The sequence below is a fragment of the Megalobrama amblycephala genome, linkage group LG5, assembly GCF_018812025.1.
Source record: "Megalobrama amblycephala isolate DHTTF-2021 linkage group LG5, ASM1881202v1, whole genome shotgun sequence".
Classification (NCBI taxonomy): Eukaryota; Metazoa; Chordata; class Actinopteri; order Cypriniformes; family Xenocyprididae; genus Megalobrama; species Megalobrama amblycephala.
This window is the reverse complement of record NC_063048.1, coordinates 27093327-27116499: the sequence shown is the minus strand read 5'-3', so window position 1 is coordinate 27116499 and position 23173 is coordinate 27093327. Positions and strand designations below refer to the sequence as shown.

Below are 23173 nucleotides of genomic sequence, written 5' to 3'. Positions count from 1 at the left end.
TTTACACACATACTGCATAAAGTATAATAGTATATCAAACAATTTTGTTATATCTTTCATAACATACTTGATTGGTGAATGAAAATTGTTTTTGCTTGTACATGTCTTATCATGGCTTTTCATTTTCTTAATAACTGAGTCTCAGTGTTCTCTACAGAGGACAGAGCATATAATATTAATAAAATATAAAAAAAAAACTAAATTCACAAACATTTTTTTTCTATTTCTCAGGAGGATATATCTTGTGATAAGTAGATAAAGCAATTATTGCGACAGGCCTACATTACATATCACATTGTCTTTAAAGACCATGATTTTGAGATTCTGACCTCGTTGCCAATGACACTAATATTCCGCTGGACTTGGGGAACCCACTGCCTAAGAACAGCAAAGAGCTCGGGCACAGTGGTCCGAGGATCCAACAGAACCTCCCGACACAGAGGATCATTCGGGTCAAAGAACGAGAACTCTGCAAAACAGAACAGTTGAATGAAAAACCTCAAACTAAACATTCGCATGAGTCAATATAAATAATTTAATCATCTCAATTTATCCATGCTGAGCCAGAGCCCCGATCACTCATATTCAGTTAAACAGCTCAGTTTGAAGTGAATTAAAGTGAAGTGTGAGAGTGAATGAGAAGCGAATACAGAGAGAGAATGATGTATCAGTGCTGACAGGCAGAAAATTGGAAAAGAATTTTTGTGACCTTGTCAATACATCAGTTTTACCGCAGCTTAAGCAGTGTCTGCAATTTAGGGTCTAAAAACTCCATAAATAAAGCTATACTTCAGAAAACAGCTAAATAAGTTGTTTGTTTATTGGCCAGGCAGCCTCACAACCAAGAAAAATAAATAAATACATTAAAAAAATCCATCACTGTACAACCGCAGGCAGGATTTCATGAGAAAAATAACTGGAGTGTCAGCATTTTTGGTGTGACCCACTTAAAAGCTTGCATGAGAACATTCTCACAGAGGCTAAATGTTTAACTGAAAGTGAAAGGATACATCTGAAACTCGATGACTGATCCGACTCACGTGTACAGAACCACATTCTCACCGCAGTCTGAAGGCATGGGCGCTGACGCCACCTGATGGATCACCGGTCGCTCAGAGTTACGGGAAATAATGCTGTACCGCCCCAGGACCGAGTCTCCCTCTGAAGACTCCCTTAACACATCCTCCTTGGTCATCTCCCCCTCACCACCTAAACACAAAAATATTATAATAAAACACATTAATTGTCACATATGGGGAGACATTACAGACTAAATAAACTACGGATGACAATGATATATAAGTTATATAAGATTTCAGTTCAAGTAATAATATAAGTAAGTAATGCTTACATAAACGTATACATTTTAATTAATTTATCACATTGAAAAAAACAAACAAATCAACAAATTGCAAACAAATCATTCATTTTTGCAATTGTTTTACCCGATTGATCTTAAAGAGATTTTTTACAGGTCCTTCAAGAGTATGTTATTCAACACGTTAACTGTTCTGATGTTATATAAAGTGTCTAAATACTTTGTTTTTGTTGAATTGTTTTATTTCATTTGATATTTTGTTATAAAATGCTATACATAACAGTTTAAAGTCAACATGAAATCAAAATGAATCCTATTTATATTAGTAATATTTGAAAATATTGTTACGACACCAACTACACCTATTATCATGAAGGTCAATAATGGACTTAATACTTAGCATGTGTAACTCTTTTAGGGGTAGAGCTCCCTTAGTTGCTTTATAGTAAATCATGACAATGACAATGACAATGAGTCTTAAGTAAGTTTAATAAGTTTAAATAAGCACAGGTTTGCCTGTGTGAAAAAAAGTTTTTTTTCCAGTTTACAGCTGGTATTAAGATGCGTTTTGGGCGATCAGATTACAAGTGGACTGCGCTAAATACAGTTCGAACAGCCACAAAAGACCGCCTACTCTCCGCCAACTGATCTAAGGCACAAATATTACAGGAAGCATGCTAGCCAGACAGGATTTTAAATTTGTTGTCTTAAGACCCAAGTTTGGTTTGAAGACAAAAACATACCAAGCACAATGTTCTCTCACCATTCCTGTTTTCTTACGCACACTGAGTTCGACATGGTCTTGCGGCTGTCAGAGCAGAAACCAAAGCTGCTGCTCTCCGTATGTTTTTCTGTCATCTCTAGGCACATTAATATGTAAATTACGTGAGCTTATTTTGTCCATTAGATCAAAAGATCTGAAAAAAAAAAGACCCTCCCAACAAAGAAATCAGGACAGAAGTGGTTGAATGTGGATAAAAGAGAGGTATTAAAACACCAGGTGTAAACAGGTACATGTCTCCCTCATCCACTTGTGATCCAAAACTCATCTTAATACCAGTGTAAACAGGGCATTACATTCGACATGGCACATATGGCTGTAAGAACTAGTGTTTCTGTATTTTTTACATTTGAGGTTGGACCTCTGCCTTTGGTAATGTGAAGAAACTAGTTTGTTGAGAGTAAAATCTGAAACAAAGTCATTTTCGAGCCATTTGTACTGTATTGGCCTCTACTTGTTGAACCTTTATGTTTTTTTAATCCCATCAAGCAAAATAAAAGCTTGAGGTTTGAAGTTTAATATTAACATTAAATTAGTATTTAAATTTTAGAGTTGTATCTTCACAAAAAAATAATAATAATTTTATAATTATACTGAATGGTCCAAAAACTGCAAGTGGAGAGGTATTTATAAAAAAAAAAAAAAAGAAAAAAAAAACTATGTTTAGTTTTTGTTACTATAAGAGGTCTGATTGTTGTGAAGAGCAAGAGTGAATATCCTTAAAAAGCAACTCTTTCTGTTGGTAGCAATGTGGTCTTCTTGGACTTTCTCTGCAGCAGCAATACGAGATGATAAATGATTGAAATCCCAATCATGGTATATGGTTAGGTCAAACAAGCAAAGCAAACCTTTAAAGGGTTAGTACACCCAAAAATGAAAATCAAATCATGATTCAGATCGCGTGTCAAACTGCCAACGGCTGAAATCACGTGACTTTGGCGCTCCGAACAGCAGATTCGATACACTGATTCATTTATGATCTGATGCTTCCGGAAGCAGTGTTTTGAAATCGGCCATCACTAAATAAGTCGTTGGGCCCTATTTTAACGATCTAAACGCAAAGTGTAAAGCGCACGGCGCAGGTGCACTCAGGGCATGTCCAAATCCACTTTTGCTATTTTAACGACGGAAAAACGGTCCGTGCGCCGGGGTGCATGTTTGAAATGGGTTGTCCCTATTCTCTTAATGAGTAATGGGCGTAACGTTCAATAAACCAATCAGAGTGTCATCTCCCATTCCCTTTAAGAGCGAGATGCGCTTGCGCCATGGTGGATTGCTATTTACATGGCGGAATTTGTTGGCGGAAAAGCTGAACGCTTTTCAAGTGAAGAAACCGATCTGCTCGTACGCAAAGTTAAACGTTTAGTTAGAAGTTAAACGAAGTTACATTTTTATATTTATGTAGCCTACACAATAATATTCTTTTACACTGTAATCCTTTTGTTTTTAACATTTGGCATGTTTGTGTGATGCGCATCCCTGTGTGTAATAAGCAAAGTCAACGCGCACTGTGGACGCGCCCAGAGGCGCAGTTTCTACCAACGTGCTCTAACAAAAAAATATTGCGCCATTGACTTTAGACCAGGTTCGAGTTGGTCTATGGCGCAGTCTATTTTCAGCTCCCTAAAATAGCAATGCGCCGGCAATGCGCCTGAACACACATCTTTTTTAGACCAGCACGCCCATGGGCGCACTAACTGGTGCAAATGCATTTACTAATTTAAGGACGTGACGCTGAACGGGAAAACGCGAACGACGCCAGATGCAAACTAGCAAACACACTTGCGCTGCGCCTTGCGTTGCATTGCGCCGGGTGTATTATAGGGCCCGTTATTTTGTTTTGTTTTTTGGCGCACCAAAAATATTCTCGTCGCTTTATAATATTAATATTGAACCACTGTACTCACATGAACCGATTTAAATATGTTTTTAGTACCTTTATGGATCTTGAGAGAGGAAGTGTCATTGCTCCCTATGAAGGCCTCACTGAGCCATCAGATTTCAACTAAAATATCTTAATTTGTGTTCTGAAGATTAACGAAGGACTTACGGGTGTGGAACGGCATGAGGGTGAGTAATAAATGACAGAATTTTCATTTTTGGGTGAACTAACCCTTTAATGTTACTGTGATGCTCCAAAATTGCTGTCAGTGGCTGGCATTACTTGTCCATCTGCAATTACATAATGTCCTACATTATCTTCGTTTAGGTTTTTTTTGGCAAATATTGATACAAGTAATTAATTGCAATTAATTTGATTAATAAGCTTATGTAATTAATAACATTAAAATGAAAACTGACAGCCCTAGTTATTAATAAAGTCATCAGAGCTCGCAATCTCAATTTACAGACATCATTAACCACAACATCATTCTGAGCCACAGCACACTGAATTACAAAGCTGCTTAAAATATCACACTCACTCAGCTTTGGGTGTAATAAAAGAACACTTATTCTGCACCAGAGAAGCAGATTAGAGAGAGGTGAAGCGAATATAAAAAACGAATTTTCCAAATTCTGCATTATCTACAAACAGAAAACCCGTTCGGATTCATTAAAGAAAAATGCATTAATAAAAAGAAACAATGAACACACAACACTTACCATCACGGTAGTCTGATTGTCTATTTTGTGTTTGCGCAATAACAAGCATTGTGGTAGTTTTGTCCTGTTAATGATGAGCTAAAACAAACCTCAACAAAAGTACAGTAAACCCTTCAAGTTCTGCATCTCTGTGCACTCTGCCATCATTGGCCACTTTCCATGGGGCTATTCGTGAAACACACCCTCATGAAAGGGCAGTGTTACTCTTTGTTTGAGAGAAATGCTTTTAGATTTTCTACTAACTACTAGAGATGGGAAATGGTGGTCAACAGGTTTATTACTGATTAGTCAGTCAGTAATGTATGGTTACAGCCATAATATGAAGTACGTATGTTTCAAAAGTAACATTCACAAATGGACCTGTTGTAGTGTGACTGTCAGCACACTATAACATGTAGCTATAATTACATAATCATTTGGCCCATGTGACTGAGTGATTTGAATGAGCTTTGCAGCTGAGGTGGCACAGTAAGTACAATATAAGTGCGTGAAACTGCATAAGAAACAGTGTTTGGTTGGTTCATTGATACCCTATGTCAATTTCATAATAAAGTTTGCATTTATTTAAAGGAATGTTATGGGTCCAATAACGACTTCGGTACCAAGTCGGTACTGAAATTTTCAAAAATGTGACAATACCAGTATTTCCCCCCAGTATTTCGGGCCCTGCTGTGCAGATTCTTAAACGCCTCAGATTGGCCACTGTGTTCACACGCTCAACAGATATGTCTGTGATTGGCTACAATGATCAATGCAATACAAAAACATGTTACCAATGATGCTCTTCACTGACCGCTTACACAGATACACACGGGAGCGTTTGAAAGCAGGCGCCTATCAGCGGATCCCTAATAAATCAAATCTGTTGAGCAAGTGAACACAATGGCCAATCAGAGGCATTTAAGAATCTGCTCAACAGCACTCAAAACGATAGGGGGAAATGCTGGTATCATTACATTTTTAAAATTTCAGTACCGACTTGGTACTTTTGACAACATTAGCGTGGAAACTGTTTTTCCTCGTACATAAAAGTCGAAATGGGTCCAATATTATTTCGATTTCATTGACTTATATCTTCTTTTGTGTTCCACAGAAGAAAGAAAGTCATACCGGTTTGGAATGATGGCGAGTAAGGTTACGTTTGCATGACAATAATGTACAAAAAAAAAATAAAAGTTTTTCCTTTGCAACGTTGTTATAACAATCCCTGTTAATATGGATCCATGAAAACGACTAAAAACGCTGTATTATTCATGCCAGGCCAGTACTTGGAAAACACTAGACAAACACTACACACCGCGCATAACATCACAGTTTTCACAAATTCACGTAAATGTCCTTTTCAAGGAGATGACAACAGTATCGTTTTCAAAAACTTGCACTTGAAACCTTATTTCAAAAGTTTGCGTTTTCAGGCCCCAAAATGCTGTTGTTGTATAAATGAACGCCCACTTTTAAGTTTTTAGTTGAAAATGGTGTTGTGTAAATGGCTCCTAAATGATAACAGAAATTCTGAAAACTGAACCGAAACTCCCTAGGTAGATAACATGCATTCTGAATGCAAAATGCTTGATTGACATAATTCAAAATATGTTTGTGCTTTACAGATCACTGTAAAAAGGCAATGATGACACAAAATAAAAGGTCCATTTATAATTTCTGTGGAAATTACAGAATAAGAATTTTTTTTTATATTATCTTTATTTCAGACAAATTTTAGAAAATTCTGAATTTGAGATTAAACTAAATTCATGCCTTGAATGTGCACTACATAGAAAACAAAAGTCATTAAGTTTTATTTTTCTGTCTTAAAGGGATAGTTCACCCAAAAATGAAAATTTGTTTATCTGCTTACCCCCAACGCATCCAAGATGTAGGTGACTTTGTTTCTTCAGTAGAACACAAATGATGATTTTTAACTCCACCCGTAGCCGTCTATCAGTCAAATACTGGGAGTGAATGGGAACTCGAACAATAAGAGTCAAAAAAACGTGCATAGACAAATCCAAATTAAACCCTGCGACTCGTGACGACACATTGATGTCCTAAGACACGAACCGATCGGTTTATGCGAGAAACCGAACAGTATTTATATAATTTTTTACCTCTAATACACCACAATGTCCAACTGCGTTCAGCAATCGCTTAGTGTGGTCTGATCGCGCTCTGACAGCGGAAGTGATGTCTAGCACTCACTGAAGTCTATGCACGAGACATCACTGCCGTTGTCAGAGCGCGATCAGACCTCACTAAGCGAGTGCTGAACGCAGTTGGACATTGTGGTGTATTAGAGGTAAAAAAATATATACCATACTGTTCGGTTTCTCACACAAACCAATCGGTTCGTGTCTTAGGACATCAATGTGTCGTCACAAGCCGCATGGTTTAATTTGGATTTGTCTATGCATGTTTTTTTCGACTCTTATTGTTCGCATTCCCATTCACTCCCATTATTTGAATGACAGACGGCAACGGTTGGAGTTAAAAATCATCATTTGTGTTCTACTGAAGAAACAAAGTCACCTACATCTTGGATGCGCATGGGGTAAGCAAATAAACATCAAATTTTCATTTCTGGGTGAACTATCCCTTTAAGATTTTAACTTATATAAACAGTAGACAAGTTGTACCTTTGAGCCTTAACTAGTAGTAAATCTTTACAGATATAACCGCTCATTTCCTCATTTGAATCACTGTGCCATCATGACCTTTGCATACCAATGATTAACAACCAAGAATATTTGGCATTATGTCCATTATAAGAGAACCATACACAAAGCACCTCAAGGTGTGTCTGCACAGCAAAAACCTACCCTAGAGAGAGTAAATACTCTTCTAATAGATCAGAGGTTTTAATAACAAAGACAGCATAATAGTGACCCAACAGCTAAAGAAAAGACTGAAGAAATAAAAACAGATTACTGCACAAAGGCAGGATTTAAGTTACCTATTACATAATACTGCAGAGTATTGAAAAAGCTTGTTCTGACTAGTAATCAACTTTAAACGCATAAACTGCCTCAGGTCAGCTGCTACTCTACTAAACTTGAACAATAAAAAATAAAAAAAAAAGATCAGAAAAAGAACACAGAGCGATTCCCCAGCAAACATTCCCCTAGCGTTAGTATTTGGTACCCATTTGATTATTTGTGCAAACCCAAAATATTGCATGGAAGTTTTTTTGTTTGTTTGTTTTTTGAGGCAACTTATTTAGTTGATCCTGGGACTATGGAACAACATTCCTTAATTCTAACCATATCTTATCTCTAAAATCACTGGGAAAGGATGGGTGAATAATACTGATGTAGAAGCACCTAACCCTGATTATAAGCTTAAACTTGACATAAACTGTAAACTTGACCCTCAAATCTGACTGGTTGATTGAAATGTTGTTCCAGGATCAACAAAGATGTTGATTCAGGAGGAACATGTTGCACTTGGTAAAATCACATTTGCTATCTGATCTGCTATCAGAGCTATATATTTTATCTTCACTTTCTCATAGCATCACTTTACCATGTAGTTACCAGACTACCAGAGTACCCTTTTTCTTGTTCAGTACTCAGCATATGTGACAGTTTATGGTCAAAACTACAGATTATGCTTCTGATTGACCTTTGTAAATGTAACACCTTCCATAAGAGTAATACCTTATTGCATAACACAGTGCTCAAATGCACTGGATCAGCTGAGCATGAGAACCATATTAAAGCCTGAATATTGTCCAGTTTAGACTGTTATCAGAAAGATGTAATTACATAAGATATTCCTGAAACTATCATGTCCCTTTACTAAACAGAACATCAATAGAGTTATCACTAGAGTAGTGCATATACTGCAACAGCTTGTTGAAGGGCCATGCATCATTTCACACATCGACTGCTTCTTCAAATACACAGCAAACATTAGGGGGTCGAGACGTTCTGACAACGGAGACAAAATACCTGTTCCTTTGTGAAATAGAAAACCGCAGTTTCTGTCGTTGGGTCGCTAGCTTCGTGATCATGTTTTCATTTTATCTTCTGTTTTCAGCGCCTTCGATTTGTTCGGATCCACTTCCGACATCGTGACGTAACGCAGACGTCACTCAACGCAAGGGAAGACAACCAATCCCCTTCAGTCTATTTGTAATATTAAAATAAAAGGAGAAAAAAACAATTAAATTGTAAAAATAATAATAATATATATTATATTCTAAAATAATATAATAATATATTATAAAACAATATATATATATATATATATATATATATATATATATATATATATTTTTTTTTTTTTTTTTTTTTTTTTTTTTTTCATCACACTGAATAATCAGACTATTCCATTACCATTTGTTTGTTTGTTGCTGTTTTTTTTTTTGCTTTTGATAAAGATGTTTAAACCACAGGCCCATATGCGCACTGACAAGCAGGCCTAATGGAAGGGTTTTAGGGTAATAAAAATCACCTGGAGATACTTAAATAGGCTACACAATAAACGGATAATCCAGATGTGGATTCTCAGATGTAAGGAAGGCATCGCATCAAGAGTAAGGATGCATTTGCCAAGGAAACATTCCTCATTTTCATTTAGTTTAACTTGATGCGATAAAATAACTAAAATTCAATTAAAAAGTTTTTTTTTTTAATTGAATTTTAGTTATTTTATCGCATAAGCTATAAGCTATAGATTTTGAAAAAAATGACAAACAGAAATTGAAAATACAAAATGTAAAAATAAAAACTAAATTCAAAATATTAATAAAAACAATAATAGTATCTCAGTGACACTAAAATTAAAATGGGCCGAAAGATTTTGTAGTTTATCAACAATCAATAATAGATATTTAATAATTGTGCATGATCACGTTTCATATTTACAATTACCACTGTCAACTCTAACTCTCAAATAAAGTTAATCTTTAAAAAACACTAATAATTTAATAACACTGTCAAATTTAATCTCCAAATGAACCTCTAAAATGTATGTAGTATTTACTGTAAAACGTTTGATTTTAGTTTCTAATGTTTTTTTATTTATTTAGAAAAAAATAATAGTTTAAATAATAATAACATAATATTGTAAAATAATAAAAAAATATTTTTTTGAATTTTAATATTGCCATATATCTGTTATTGGCCATTATATGAAAATGATTAGAATTGTTTATATATTTGAACACTGCAAGTTAAGAGGACATGCATAAAGTGCGGTTGACAGCATATTTCTGCCTATGATTGACAAAGCCAGAAGCTCCAGTAATGACGTCCGGGAATTACCTGTTGGCATTTAAACAAGAGCCAAGAGCAAATGTCAAAAGTAGGTCTCAATCTGATAAACAAACAATACTTAATGTACTGTTGAGAATTTCCCTAGAAGATGGTGAGACAGATTCACAAACTTGTTTTTGTGAAAAACCTCTCAACCATGAAACCTCACATTGATTGCATGACTTGATAGTCAAAGGCTAGACTGAAAATTGTCTTTATTCAACAGTTTGAATTGTTGTCGTACGCAGTTTACATTGAAGAGCTTCCGTGTTCTATGTCAGAACTTTGATTCATTATTCATTTTGTGTAACATTCCAAAATTCACATAAAATATGTGGATGGAAACGTAGCTATGTGATATTTACAAGCAATTTCTGTGTGAATTTTTTTTTTTCAGTGCACATTCTCAATACATACTAAAACGCATGTGGAATTTCCTCACTTTTTCTTAGCGAAGTACAGCTGCTTCAAATTTCAGCTCTCAAAGAAATGTTATTTGAGTTATTAGGATTACACAGAACCGGTCTGTTGGGGAATTGTGAGGAATAAAGGCACGTTTGGCAGATGTTTGGATGTGATCCAGCAACTTAATCGCTTGACACCTTTTGTGTTTGAGGTCAGAATGAGCCAGCCCCCTACTTCTCTTATTTAAACCAGAAAGACTGTCACGTTACTTATGCTTTTTACCCTTGTTGCCAAGTTGAACTGATCTCAAGAGTAATATTGTACACAGTCAGGTTGTCTGACATGTATTTACAGGTCTTTTACAGGCCTTTAATAGGCATTCTTATTTTAGCCGGTTCTAGGTCAGCCTGTGAATACTCGCCAGGCATATGCGGGGCCTGGGCAGATGGGGATATACGGATTGGGGTGCTCAATTCCTGTCATTCCAAAGTACAGACGCTACAGGTGCGGGAACGTCCAGAAAAATACAACTGCACAGAGTAAGTATCTGTTGTTGTTGTTGTTGTTTTTCTGTCATATACTGTACAGTATGTAGAGTAATCTATGCTTGTGGTGTGTTACCTTGCAGCCTAGAAGACTCTGAGTGTTGATTTTCCAGCATCTAAATGCACATTTCATTTGTTGAATTTAATAGCTAAATATGTTATAGATTAATAGATTATTTTTGAATAGGTGTTATGTTAACAGTGCTGTAGAGTACACCAAATGCTAATTGATTTACATAAATTTAAACTTGTGTACAGAAAAATTGTAGGAATTTATTATTAAATACTAAGATTTCTTAGATTAGAAAAAAATGCTTTTCTAACTAGGATTTCCCTTATTTCGTTGTAGATTAAATCTCCTTTCACTTGTAAGGATTCTAGCTGTTGTGCATACTATTGAAACAATCAATAACTCCAGCTACCTTCCGGGTGTGCGACTGGGCTACTACATCTGTGACACCTGCTCTGATGCCTCTAAAGCCATTCAGAGCACCGAGCAGCTGCTGGCCGTGAATGGCACACTGTCTGTCCAATGTGAGGTGCTTGAAAGGCCTAATGTAAAAGCAATCATTGGAGCACGCTTCTCGGAAGACTCCCTAGCAGTGGCTCGTCTTCTGAGTCTATACATGGTCCCACAGGTGAGTAACATTATCATGTACATCTTTGAGCACCTCATGATTTGATTCGATTTTGATTCAGGGAGTCAAATACAATTCTCGAAGAATATTCCTGAACTTTTTCTCTCTCTCTTATTTTCACTTTCAGATAAGCACAACATCATCTGCACAAACGCTTAGTGATAGGGTACGATATCCAGCATTCCTACGTACCATTCCCAGTGATGTTCACCAAACCAAAGCTCTGGCTAATTTCATGAAACACTTTCACTGGGACTGGGTTGGGGTGGTCTATGGGGATGATGATTATGGGAAAAATGCCTTGCAAAGCTTCTTGGCAGATGCAGAAAATGTAGATATCTGCCAAGCTTTTAAAGAAGTATTGCCTCATTACCTAGCTCACGATGAAATCGAAAAAAGGATCCAAGAGGTGGCGGAAACAATCCTCTCATCTGAAGCTAAAGTTGTGTTACTTATCCTAAAGGAAGAGCTGGTCTCTAAACTCTTCAAGGAGATGATTCGGCAGAACATCTCACGTACTTGGATTGCAAGTGATGCTTGGTCAATGTCACGAAATATATCGCGAATGGATGGAATCAATCAATTAGGTGACATTTTTGGGTTCACATTCATCACTGGCCCTAATCCTGGTTTTAAGGAGTTTCTGCATCAGCTGACTCTTGCTCCGGGCTCGGTAAACCTCTTCCTTGAGGAGTATAAGCAGTTAGGGAAAGACACAGGTTTTCTGACGGAAGCTGTCGACATCAGCACAACCTATGGCGAAAGGTTAGCTGTATGGTCCATTGCTCATGCTTTGAAACGTCTTCTAAACTGCAGTGAAACTGATTGCCCTGGAGAAAGGGACTTTCCACCATGGAAGGTAAGTTGTTTACATCCCATTTTGGAGATGCCTTTATGCTAACATGCGTAAAAAGGAACAGGTCTTGATATAATTTCCATGAAACTCATTTATTTATTTATTTATTTTTTTTAAAAGCTTCTCAAGGAACTGAAAAATCTCAGTTTTACTATGGACAATCAGACATTCTATTTCAATGCATCTGGAAATTTCATGAACGGCTATGATTTAATTAACTGGCAACCACAAGAATCAACTGGCCAGAGACGCTTTGTTGTTGTTGGAAATTACAATCTGACGGAAAAAGAAGTTAACATTAAGGCACCCATATCATGGAGTAATCCAAGCAATACGGTGAGAATAACTGTGATTATAAAAACTCATTAGTACAGTATATGTAACCATACATAACATCATGAAAAAGCTTAAACCAACACAAATTTCTATGCTGAACCAAACTGCATAGCCATGTTGTTCTCCAACCAAAATGTTTCAACCTGCATGGTCTTTCTGGTTAACTAAAGGTTGCTGGATAAGCATACCAGCATCCCATAGTATCATAAACAGTATCAAAAGGGCATTATTACATATTTCAAGTAAGGACTACATATTAACCTCGCTTCCATGTATCTTATTTTAGGTTCCTATTTCAATGTGCTCTGATATTTGCCCTCCTGGTACAGCAAAGAAACTTCTCAAAACATCATGCTGCCACAATTGCACAAAATGTTTAGAGGGTACTTACTCTAATGAAACAAGTAAGTATTAAATTGTAAACGGTGTTGTTTCTATGGATAATTTCTTGTTTAAATTTTCATTAGAAATTACAATTTGAGCCAGTAGATACACAACTGATACACAATTAACTTGCAATTTTATGTTTTAACCACAAATGTCAATAGAGTGCAATAGTTGGGTTCTGAAAGTAAAACCTCCATTCATTTTCTATAAGGAAATTCATATATTACAATAACTTATACACCTTTAAAGAAAGATCTACTGTGAGTTCAGAGGTTGTTAAGCGATGGTATATGGTATATGGTATATGCCATCTGTTTGCATTATTTCAACATATTTTTAAAATATTTGTTGTGAAAAACTACATTACCCATCAAGCTGTATAGAAAATTTGAGAGCAAATCACGCCAAAAGAGCTTGCAGGGAACTCTTGCTATGCTGTCAAAATACTTATTTATGTGCATATTTTGCAATAAACTTAAAATATATTGTTTCTAGATAATCAACAACTTTAAATGAATGGTTTTATATTTATCCATCATTTTTAATTCGATGATGTCTTTCACAATGGTTCATGGGATTGTAGTTTTTTACCCTCATTAAAGCAGTTAAGTACAGTCTTGTACCTTTGTCTTTTTTGCTTGATTTTCAAATAATTTTTTGTTATGATTTATCTCATAGCTGGTTGGCTTGGTTCGTGGCTTAAAATGCTTTGCCAAATACTTCTGGAACCAATGTCACTGAAAAATTAAGCATGCACTAATGCACTCTATAGAAAGCCTAGAATTCAATAGCTTACATTTAAAATGTTTTCAAACCCCGATTAACCTAATTTAAAAAGGTAAAATTCATATGCTGAGACACTTGAAATTTTCTTGATGGAAATGTACCATAAATCTGAATTACTGAAGTAGGTGTGCAACTTTATCTTTCTTTCAGACTTACCAAATTGCCTCCCTTGTGAAAATGGTACCTGGTCTTTGAAAGGATTGACTTCGTGTAAGCCAAAGGAAGAGGACTATTGGAAATGGGATGGGCCCCATGCAATAGTTCTGCTTACATTTACTGCATTAGGTTATCTGTTGTTGTTCTTCTCCCTGATTATCTTCTTGGTCTTTTTTGGAGAACCTGTCATGAAACAGGCAGGGGGAATGATGTGTTTTGTAATCATGGCAGGGTTAGCACTCAGCTATACTAGTGTCATACTGTTTATTGGCAAACCCAACGTTCACATTTGCAGGGGTCGACAGATCTTATATGCCTTAGGGTTCTCACTCGCAGTCTCGTGTATTTTGGTTAAAGCTCTACGCACCTTTGCAACCTTTCTTCCACCGTATCGCCTGAAGCGTATAAAAAGTTTTTACAACCCCCCTGTCATTATAACCTGTGGTACCCTCATTCAAGTCCTCATCTGTATCTTCTGGATGATATTTGATTCTCCAGTTGTGGAGACCTTTCAGTCTGACCAAAGCATGTTGATTACTGTACAGTGCAATGAAGGTTCTGGCATTGGATTTGCCATCATGCTTTGCTATATCGCATTGCTGGCTTTTATCTGCTTTTCGTTGGCCTTTAAAGGGAGAAAAGTACCTCAGCGTTTCAATGAGACCGGACACATCATCCTAAGCATGCTAGTCTACCTTTTTGTGTGGGTCTGTTTCACCCCTGTGTACATTGCTAAGATCAATGAGCGCTATTCAATTCAAGCAGCTGCTATCTTAGTGTCATGTTATGGAATTATTTTCTGTCACTTTGCACCCAAGTGGTACATGGCTCTCTGCAAGAAGAAAGAAGAGATTAGTCGAGAGGCATATATAGCAAAAGCCAGTAATCACATCATCATCGACTCAATTGATTTTATTCCAGAGATAACAGCAGAACCTAATTTTATAATGGGATCACAAAATACCATTAACTCAGTTGATACTGGTTTGGGTTCAATTCAGTTGACAAGGAAAGAGTTACATCAAGATAACAACATATACAATATGGAATTTCCTTACCAGACAATAAGGAAAAGACCTAGGAGAAAATCCATTTGATAAGTAATGTTAAAAGGGTCATATCATTAAGAATCTAATCTGCCTTGATCTTTTGAAATAAAAGTGCTTGATGTTCTTTGAAAACTAAATACAGGGGTGCCCAATCCTGTGGGGGGTGCCTGACCAGAAGTGACAGGACCCTCTAGCAGCAGGATTGGACACTTCTGACATACTACAACTTTCAGAATGCAAAACATCCTCCCAAGTTCAAAATAAGCATTGAATCCCAGCTGCAAAATGTTATGAATTTAAAAAATGCATGACCTTTTAAAAATATTTGTTTCTTTGAGACATATTAATGATAAAAGAAATAGTAAATATTTTCTTTTCTGTGATGTAAAATAGTCTCTTATGACTAACTGAAAAGTACAAAGTATTGTATGTATTTTTTATTGTATGACATATACTCTTTAGTAGATCACTGCTGACATTATTATTTTGTAAATTATTAATTAGTAAATGGGCAAGTCAATAAAAAAATTAACAAAATTCTTTGGTGTAATTGGTGCCACTTAAATAAATCTTATACATTATATACATGCATAAAAATCTTATATCTCATATTTCAGATTTAATATAAAAAGACACAAATGTACAAATATGTTAATGCAAGCAGGGTGCTGTGATCCTGTGTGTGTTGTGTTTTGTAATTCCTTACATGTGTTGTGATGTGCAATTGTGAATTGTGTTCTATGAATGCAAAATAACATTTACCAACATAAATAATAGAATAGTATATGCAACTTGTAATATGTGGAATGTCAATATGTTTTTTGTTTTTAGAAAATAGTGAAAAAATTAATGTAAACATTTTGCAATATTACTGTATATATAATACAATGCCCCTCTAAAGTCCTATTAAAATGTTTAAAAAAAATTATCTGGTGCACACTGGATTCTTTATCCAATAGCTGGTGTTGATCTCTTCTGCTTAAAGGGATAGTTCACCCAAAAATGAAAATTTGTCATCATTTGCTCACCCTCATGTTGTTCCAAACCTTTGTTTTTTTCTTCTGTTGAACACAAAAGAAATTATTTTAAAGAATGTTATAACCAGACAGTTTACGGGAGCCATTGACTTCCATAGTATTTTTGTCCTACTATGGTAGTTGATAGTTGGATGAACTATCCCTTTAAGCAAGACGCTTTGCTGGCATTCCCCTCTCTAGCATTGACGTCAGAACACCAATCAGCAGCTAGGGCTGAATACAGGTTTTTGTGCCACTGTGCTATTACAACAGTATAATAAATGTTATTATTATCACTGGATTTATTAAAATGTTTGATGTCTTGTTTAAAACAATGTGTCACAATAAAATATATGTTGGGAATACATTTTTCTGTGAAAAAGGTTAAAACAAGATGCATAAAATCAAATGGAATATTTTTAATTTACAATAGTTCACTGAACAGCATTTTATTTTAGACCAACTTTTTTATGGGAGATTAGGTTTGAGCTATAAAAAGCTACCTGAAAACAACTCTGATTACCTTAATAAGCTTAAGGTCTTGGGAGCGTGTGTTTTATTTGCTGTAAGTTGACATATGTGCATGCCTAGGACTACTCTCAAATCCTTACTAATCTCTTTAGCTGTTCGTCCTCCAAAAGGTACAGAGGGACTCTTCGGTGTTAGAGAAAATGCTTGACAATATTTCCTTCAAAAGAAATACAAACACTTTTGATCAATTGTGGAATATATATATTTTTTTTCATAATTTAACTGAATAAGAAGAAACTCCATTGGGACTTCACTTCATTTGATTTTTCTGAAAGTTACTTCTACCGTGATTTCCTAGGATACATAGAGACAGTCAACTGTGTGTCTGGTAATTAGAGTCATCTGAAAATGACAAGCGCAGCTGGTGGCTCTCAAACATCCTGGCGTCAGATGGAGTGGTCTGCCTCCTTGTCTTTGTTGGACAGTATTTTTGCAAAATCTAGGTGAACTGCAATTGCTTTGAAATGGGCTGCTCTCCATCACGGGGGAACAGTCTCCATGGAGTACAGGGTACATTCAGAAGAGGGAGAACTCTACTTCCAGGGACTCACGAGAGCCCAGGAGAATCACAGTCTGATGATGGGAGCAGTGGAGGATCTTGCAGAGGGGACAAAGATAGAAACAAATCAACGGTTCAAAGCAACACAAGTTCCACATCATTAGGGAAGAAATTCTCTTTGGCTGAGCCTGCAACTGATGGGGCTGCTTCTGCCAAACTGGGAACACAAGAGATTAGCATCAATATATTATCTCAAGGGAAGGAAAGACAAGAAGAAAAACGAGAAGCATATGAGAAAAAGGGTGCAAAGAAGTCAAAGAAAGTTCCTAAAGCTGTAAAACTAAACAAGAAGAAAGAAAAGGAAAGAAAAATTGAAGAAAAGGTAGACTTTCCAGAGGCACTTGTGAAGGCTCATCAAGCGGCGTATGCATATCTCAACCCTAGCATCACTAAATATGAAGATCTTTTAGGGTTACTAGATCATGCAGCCCAAACCCAAATTTCCTTGCAACCCATGGTGGCATTCATGATATTACGCTATGAGGAAATAAACAAAGGGCTGCAGGAAATCGTGGAAGAGGGGGAGATGATGTTCAAAGGAAATGGAGAACATCTGGCTTGGCCTTGCGAAAAAAAGAATTCCTCCTCATCCAACTCAGCAAAAAATTTGACTTCTTCCACCTGTAGTGAGCCCCCACCAGACCTGCTACAACAGCTCCTTCAGTATACTGTACAGAAGATGCGTCAAGTGGGTCAGTCAGTGTGTGGAATTGGGGATACCGCTCTTGAGGAGGCAGTGGATTACTTTTCCTCCATTACTGAAATTCTGGATGAGAAACTCAGGACAAAACGGGCTTCAGAGTCTAGATTAATGCAGTTGCTTTCACGGATTGAGGCTGCATCACAGAAAAAACCTGGCCCAGAAGACTCTGCGCTTTTTAGTGAGGACAGTGGACTTGGGGCAGAAAGTGAATCCCTGGCAGGTTCAGACAGACAGCGCCAACGCAGAGAAAGTTGTGAGTCAACTGGAACCATTCGTGCTACATCAAGTAGCCCTTGTGGTTTTACACCAGTACACCAAGGCTCATACAGAGGCAGACTTCTCAAAACAATGAGCAAAAGCAGCTCTCTTAACTCTATAGACTCAACTTGCACTCTTACAGCAAAAGAACAGAGGGATACAGAATCACTACTTGGTTCTGTATCCTTGGATGAAGGTGAAGGGGACGATGTGGAGAATGGTAGTGAAGAAGAAATTTGCAAGGACAAAAGAAGGAAACAATCAGATTCTTCTATTCCAGACTTTAGTCAACCACGTCGTTTGCCAACAAGGCGAATAGAGAATCCACAAAACATTGAAATGACATTAAAGCTGAAAGATGCCATTAGTGGCCGGATTCGTTTTTTGCCATCCCAAGGCTCTGGAATAAAGGAAAAACAGACAGATAGCCCAAAGAGCAGCAGTCACCAGTGGACTGAGGATGGTGACAAAAGTTCTAAAAGACCCCAAACAGCTTCCTCTAAAACTTCCAAGAAAAAGACCACAGTTACAAAACGGTCGAGATCAGCAGACTCTCTGCGCAATAAAGCAGAAGATCCTACACTGACTGAACTTGAGAGAACTCAAAAGGAACTCAACCAAAGGCTGGAGAAGATGACCAAGGTTAAGTGTGAAGGCAATGCAAAGCAAGGTTCATCTAAGAAAAACCAGCAACCGCAAACCATTTCATCAGTTGCCTTTGAGAGGCAGCGTTCTTTAAATAGGAACATTTTTTCTCCAAGTAATCAAAGAAAGTCATGCAATACAAAAGTAGAGCAAGGAAGTGAAAAGGAAGAGATGGAAGAAAAAAAGAAAAAGGACAAAGAAAAGAAAAAGGAAAAAGACACGAAAGCTCCACCTGTTATAGGGCCTGTTAAGGTAATACCTGTGCCAAGCCCTCCACCATCACCTCGCCAATCTTCAGGATTGAATAAGGAAAGGAATTCTGTTAAAAAACTGATTGACACCTTTAGTCAGGGGTTGGAGGAAAGTAAACAGATCCCAGACAGTGCAAAAATGCTTGGTGTAAGAAAGTGTGGTGTTCCCATCATTCCAGGTTTAAGTGCCACTGGCACATTAGCATTCAACGAAAATAGTATACTCAGTGGTCGAGGGGAGTCACGATGTTCTGAAAGGACAGAAGATATTGACATTGACAATCTACCACCCCCTCCACTTGAGGTACTCATGGACAATTCCTTTGAAAATGTACAGGCAAAGGACACAAGAGAAAATGTAACAAGCAGGGGACGATCCACCCTACCAAAAAGGACTGCAATGTCTCATAGGTTACGAGCCTCTCTGCACTCTGTTACAGTGCTACCCAGTAGGGGGAATTTGTGTAAGGGCTCTGTTAGTATGTCACCAGTTCGTTCCACACACCAGGAAACCAGAGGAGTTCTGAAGGGTGGTCACCATGATTCCAGCCATGAAACAGACACGGAAAGCGAGGAGGCTGCCTCCCTCTACAAACAAGCAAGAAAGATAATCCACTTGAGGCATTCTTCTGACTCACTGACAGAGAAATTTACAGCTGAGCAGGGCCACAGGCAGATTTCCTCCTGCCAAGGTGATGTAGAGATTTCACAAAAGGAGAACAGTACCAATGAAACACAAGTGCCAAACAGTGCCTGCAGGAGCCAAAACCCTTCCACTCCACCTCTATCCAGATTCCGCATGTTACCATCCACACCTCTGTTACATCGAAGGCTCCCTAGTCCTCCAGTATTGAAAAGTCAACCCTCTTCTTCAACTTCATCGAGTCCTCCTGTAGTTCGCAAACTCCCCACCCCACCTTCCGCTGGCCAACGAACACTTCCAAGCACCCCTGCAACGCGACAAGACCACACCCCCATCACGATGACAGGGGTAACCTATCCCTTTAAGGCACCATCACCTCCTGCTTCCCCAAAAGTGCAGCGACGGTCCAGAGAAAACAGTACTGAGGACATTTCGAGAGTATTTAGTAATGCCCGATCAGTGTTTTGCCCGGTTTCATCATCATTATTTGAGGCTCAACCTGTTCCTACACCAAAGCCCCCTCAGGCATGGGCCTCCACTGGTAGCAGTGTTCTGCCTCGTCCATGGGGTGAGCGTGGTCGGCTGCCAGTGTCTGCACGAGGGCCTCAGCCATTCATCCGGCGCAGCCAGTCAGACAGGAGGCCCAGTCTAACCCTGCCACCCAGGATTCCAGTCATCTCTGTAGCAGAGACCTGTGGGAGTGAACCAGCAATTAGCACCCATGGGTGAGTCTAACTCTCACTTTTGATATCAAATGAAAGGCTGAAGTATAACTACTTACTATCTAGTATGATATGCATTGAATAGATTAAATTTGCATTGAAATTTAGAATTTCATATGGCACAGAACTGACTTAACACCTCAGTCAACTTAAAATTGTCTTTCTTAACACTTCAACATTTCTACCTGCTTGCTTATCCATGTCATCAAGAAAATGAATATCTGCTTTAATGACCCAGAAACACAACTTCACAAATGTTCTGAAGAAGATAAGGGTGATAAAACAGTTATGATAACTATGCAGTAAAGCCCTGTGAGCAGTACTATTGACTTCACTGAAGTGAAAAACTTAAGCTTTTAATTTCTGATCTATGAACTCAGACCCTTTCAGCTGTGACGCTCAAAAGCGATACAGTATCTGTTTCTTGATTTTTTGATAAGGGAATCTGAAGCAAGTACCATTCATGCTTGAAATAGCATCCTTTGTTCCAGATTTCATTTTTAAAGAGAATATGAAAATGTTAGAGGACATGCACTATGATTGTCTCTGTCATAATAAAGAGTGCATTTTTTGAAATTCAATTATGGGTTCATTGTGTAAATGCCACTCAGCTCTCGGGTGAATAACAAGGGACAAATCTATTTGTGGTTGGTTTTTATTTAAGTTTGTACTTGTACGTTGTAGTGCCAGATACACAGTATTAAAAATACTTACATTAAATATTAAAACTTTACCATTTTCAAAATATGAAATTATATAGTATATCCAGCAACATTCTACAACAATTACATTTTCCAACACGTTCTCCAACCAATACACCTATATAGGTCGTTTCTCACTTCCCTGAAATACGACCCATAGTAGCGTTTGCTAAAGTTGCGCCCCTATCGACAACAGGACACTTTCATTTTAATGCATTGTTCCCTTTTATCTGCGTCGGATTTCGGGTTATGCGTAGCTCAATTGGCAGAGCATTGCAATACACAACAATATACAATCACGTGATCATGCGATTGTGGGTTCGATCCCAGAGAACGCATGTGCTCATAAAGAGTATATACACTATAAATTACTAAGGGTGGGTGTAGTCGTTAATTAAAAAAAATTAGTTTTGCTAAATGGAAATAGGACAAATGGTTTAAAACATCCACATATTGCATTTAAATGCACACTCATTTTGATTGGTAACGACAGTCATACGTCATTTCATGACGACAGACGTAACTCGACACTGTCATTATTTTTACGCCAGCTAGAGGGTGCATGACTTTAAAAAGTAAATATAGGTCGTAATAAGGTGAAAAACTACCAATAGGGTAGTTTTTGTTTTTTTTGGAGGACAGTCTGACATTTTCATATAATATATGTATACTTTGTCAATTCTGAGAATAACATTCAAAACAACAACAACAACAACAACAACAACAACAATAACATCTAACAAATGTATCTCTTGGAAACTGCATACTAAGGTGGAGCAAGATAACTCTCAGGTCAGGATGAGAAGCTTTCATGCATGTGGAAAAACTAAAAAAAAAAAAAAAAAGACTGATGGGAAAAAAAAACCACAGTAATATGAAAGGGAGTGTGGGTGTGCCCCATGTCAAGAGGTAATTCAAATTGGGTAAATAAATAAATAACTAGGGGAAACATTAAATCTATATCATCAAGATGCGATTTAGATACACTTTCCTCTCTCATGTACAATGTAATATAAATCCTAATCCCTGACAACTAAGCTCTTAATGACTTGCTGCTGACCAGTGCTAACCAGCTCTGGCCCACTTCCCTAATCCTTCAATTACTAATGCCCTTATTCTGATTTGTTATGACAGATTGGAAGATGGTCCAGTCGGAGGAGACAAGCTATGGAGGGAGCAAACAGAAATCAGAGGGGCAATTCGGTCTGTCTCACATCCAGACTTGTGCATTGTGGGCCAGGGTTTACAGAGGGAATGGGGGAAATGAAGAAGGAGCAAGTGGGATTATGGATTAGCAAACCTTGGATGGGATTAAATCCTTTTTTTCCTGCTGGGAAATGAAAATAGCTATTTCTGAGAAGGCCTTCTCATTATCACGTCCAATCACTGTTATTTTCATCTTTTAAGCTTCAGCATATACAGTATTTGGTCTAGTTGCCTCAATTCATTTGGTCTGAAATTTGTTTTGAAAATGTTTTGTATTGTGAATATTTTTTGCTGGCTTTTTATATTTGTATTTCTAAATATATAAAAATATATATATAAAAAAATAAATGTATCAAAGATATTTTCTTTTACTTTTTCAAGACCCCTAATCAACTCTCATTTTACACTGAGAAATCGTATAATTTATTATTATTATTATTATTTCAAAACCATTTTAACTTGGTTTGGGTTATTTGGGCTCATTGTTATATTGAAAAACAACAATTAAAATAACAAAGAATCATGTTCTATGAAAGCAACTGGGGAAAAAAAAACATGCAACACTGAAAAATATCTGATTAAACTGTAAACCAGCCAGTTTCTGGTTAAACCTCTTCCAGATAAGTGTTCTATTTATTTTCATCCTACAGAAGTATAATTCATTTGACCAATGTATATTCCACAATTTTTATGAATTAAGCATAATTGCCAAAAAAGAAGGAAATAAATTAACAAGGCATCAACATACCACGCTGGTTGGAACTGTCTAGCCGCATCCGCATGTTACTGTCATAGAACTGTTACTGTTATGTGTAAAGAACCTTT

At 37.1% G+C, this 23173-nt stretch overlaps 3 protein-coding genes across 6 annotated transcripts in view; 2 read left to right on the top strand and 1 right to left on the bottom strand.

The window, feature by feature from the left end:
- zgc:103755 (uncharacterized protein LOC449988 homolog) overlaps positions 1-8810 on the bottom strand; it is a 52482-nt gene extending 43672 nt beyond the window's left edge. For 3 of the 4 annotated variants that reach the window (XM_048191588.1, XM_048191590.1, XM_048191591.1), the window contains exons 1-3: positions 8648-8810; positions 1063-1209; positions 330-469 (exon numbers count right to left, since the gene is read on the bottom strand). In XM_048191588.1, the coding sequence (XP_048047545.1) occupies positions 330-469; positions 1063-1195 (273 nt within the window). In that variant the 5' untranslated portion in view covers positions 1196-1209; positions 8648-8810. The remainder of the gene's footprint in view (positions 1-329; positions 470-1062; positions 1210-8647) is intronic. The other variant, XM_048191589.1, reaches the window with a different exon arrangement.
- A 1839-nt stretch (positions 8811-10649) lies between these two features.
- On the top strand, positions 10650-16477 carry LOC125268930 (G-protein coupled receptor family C group 6 member A-like). The gene is made up of 6 exons (XM_048191587.1): positions 10650-10899; positions 11255-11543; positions 11671-12402; positions 12520-12735; positions 13022-13139; positions 14059-16477. Exons 1-6 carry the CDS (start codon positions 10703-10705, stop codon positions 15159-15161), a joined length of 2655 nt encoding a protein of 884 aa, XP_048047544.1. The 5' UTR covers positions 10650-10702; the 3' UTR covers positions 15162-16477.
- A 247-nt stretch (positions 16478-16724) lies between these two features.
- pcare1 (photoreceptor cilium actin regulator 1) lies at positions 16725-22634 on the top strand. The gene is made up of 2 exons (XM_048191584.1): positions 16725-20444; positions 22277-22634. The coding sequence occupies exons 1-2, from the start codon at positions 17125-17127 to the stop codon at positions 22407-22409; spliced, it is 3453 nt and encodes a 1150-aa protein (XP_048047541.1). The 5' UTR covers positions 16725-17124; the 3' UTR covers positions 22410-22634.
- Positions 22635-23173: the final 539 nt, after the last annotated feature.